General features: G+C 52.5%; 1 protein-coding gene across 1 annotated transcript; it reads right to left on the bottom strand.

Moving 5' to 3' along the window:
* Positions 1 to 659: 659 nt before the first annotated feature.
* On the bottom strand, positions 660 to 1,298 carry LOC102419269 (40S ribosomal protein SA-like). Its single transcript, XM_006086027.1, has one exon. The coding sequence runs from the start codon at positions 1,296 to 1,298 to the stop codon at positions 660 to 662; it is 639 nt and encodes a 212-aa protein (XP_006086089.1).
* Positions 1,299 to 2,033: the final 735 nt, after the last annotated feature.

The raw sequence follows: 2,033 nt of genomic DNA, 5'->3' as shown, positions 1-2,033 counted from the left end.
TGGAGAGGCGTCACAAGTGGCCCGGGGTTATTCTCCTTACCTCAAGCTTTCCTACCTCCTTGACCGCAGCAGTTCATTCCTCGCCCATGGACAGGGCATGCAATGTCTGAAGCTCCTTCATTCTTGTGCAATGCATTACGGTTTAAGTGAGAAGATTCCGGGACCATGGAACAGGAGAGTGGGAAGGGACCTGAGCGCTCATTTACTCAACTCCACGTGTGATGCGCAGATCGCCCCAGCACTCCGCCTCCCAGTGCAGGCAACTCGCAGCTTCCGGCTGCTGGCGGCGCCTTCCAATGCAGGCGGGCCGCACAGACACCTTCCTCCCTCCAGATTTTGTCTTCCGGAACCCCCACGGCTCGGGCCTGGCTCTGTTGATTGACTTTTCATTTTTGAAAACGGCTTATTTTTCCACCAACCGTATTTCCGTTTTCTGTGTCAGAGACTGTGGAAGACTCGCTGAAGAGCACCGAGGCTGTTCCTGCCGGGTTGGTGGCCCGTGTGGAGGGGGCGAGGCCCAGTCCTCAGGGACAGGCCCGGGCTCCGTGTCCCGTGGGGAACCCTGGCGCCTCCGACCTGCTACGGCCTCAGTGGAGTAGCAGTAAATTTGGGAGCTGGAGCCGTCCCTCGCGCTGAAATGTCCCCTTGGTTACAGCCTTTCAGGCAGCGGCCTGCTCTTCCGTTTCAGTCTCTTCCGCATCCCCGCGGCCCGAGAGATTTGCCAGGACCTCCCGTGGGTGTTCTCGCGAGAGCGGCCCGCGCAGGCGCAGAACATTGGCCGCCGCATGCACCGCTTCAGACCCCGCGACGGAGCGCCCTTGTTGTTGCTGGTCAGGTTGGTAATGTCCGCACGGGTCCGAGCAGACTCGGTTACACAGCCAGGGTAGGCAGGCAATGAAAGACGCCTCTGCGAGGGGCTGGTGGCCACATAGGAGCAGCAGCCACGGAGGTCGCGGCGCCCGGAAAGCTGCTTGGACCTGCTTCTGGAAGCTTCCAGGAACCACCCGGCCTGCAATAGGAGTGGTTCTCGCGCAGCAATAGCTTCGACACAGCTGGCTGGCTGGTTTTCCTGGAGGATAGGACCCTGTCATCAGCGGGGTTTTCAGCGGTAACAATGGCACGAGCTGCCCGCGGAAGGTTCTCTTCAGATTACTGATGTAGATGCCATCACGCTTCCTTTTGTAGGTGAACTGTTCTATGTGGAAGTCAAAGTTGGTGCTACCTAAGTGGGTTTCTGTTGCAAAGAATTGGAGGACACCCTCCTCCTTAATTTGCAGGGCGTCAACGGCTGCGAACATTGTGAAAATTTCCCTTTAAGTTAGGAGGGGAAACCGGAACAGTGCTGTAAGGATGCCTCTATGGGTATTGCAGAAAGGCGTTGCTTTATTTTTTTTTTATGAACATCTCTTAACTTTCACATGGTAACTCTCCTACTGACTGAAGACTGTACTTAATCGTCCTCTTTGACCAATGGCCTTCAACCACACACGGTGGTTTTATCGACTCCTTAAGGCCCCAGCTGCTTTCCTGTGAATGCACCCCATTGGTCAATACTCCTTGTGAAGTGTGGCTTCCACACATGGACACAGTATTCCAGGTGAGTGACCAGCTTGGGGCAGAGACTCTCACTGACCTTGCTCTGTACATTATATCTAGGTATATAGCCCAATATGCCTTAGATCAGCGGTTCTCAACCTGTGGGTCGCGACCCCTTTGGGGGTCCAACGACCCTTTCATAGAGGTCGCCTAAGACCATCGGAAAACACATATATAATTACATATTGTTTTTGTGATTAATCACTATGCTTTAATTATGTTCAGTTTGTAACAATGAAAATATATCCTGCATATTAGATATTTACATTACGATTCATAACAGTAGCAAAATTACAGTTATGAAGTAGCAACGAAAATAATTTTATGGTTGGGGGTCACCACAGCATGAGGAACTGTATTAAAGGGTCGCGGCATTAGGAAGGTTGAGAACCACTGCCTTAGATGATCTTTATAAAGATGTTTATGGAAGGGAGGTG

The sequence above is a fragment of the Myotis lucifugus genome, unplaced genomic scaffold (genome assembly GCF_000147115.1).
Source record: "Myotis lucifugus unplaced genomic scaffold, Myoluc2.0 scaffold_23, whole genome shotgun sequence".
NCBI classification, from domain to species: Eukaryota; Metazoa; Chordata; class Mammalia; order Chiroptera; family Vespertilionidae; genus Myotis; species Myotis lucifugus.
This window is presented reverse-complemented; position numbering and strand designations above follow the sequence as displayed.

Coding starts and splice junctions, on each gene's coding strand:
- LOC102419269 (XM_006086027.1), bottom strand. CDS start 1,298: ATGTTCGCAGCCGTTGACGCCCTGCAAATTAAGGAGGAGGGTGTCCTC.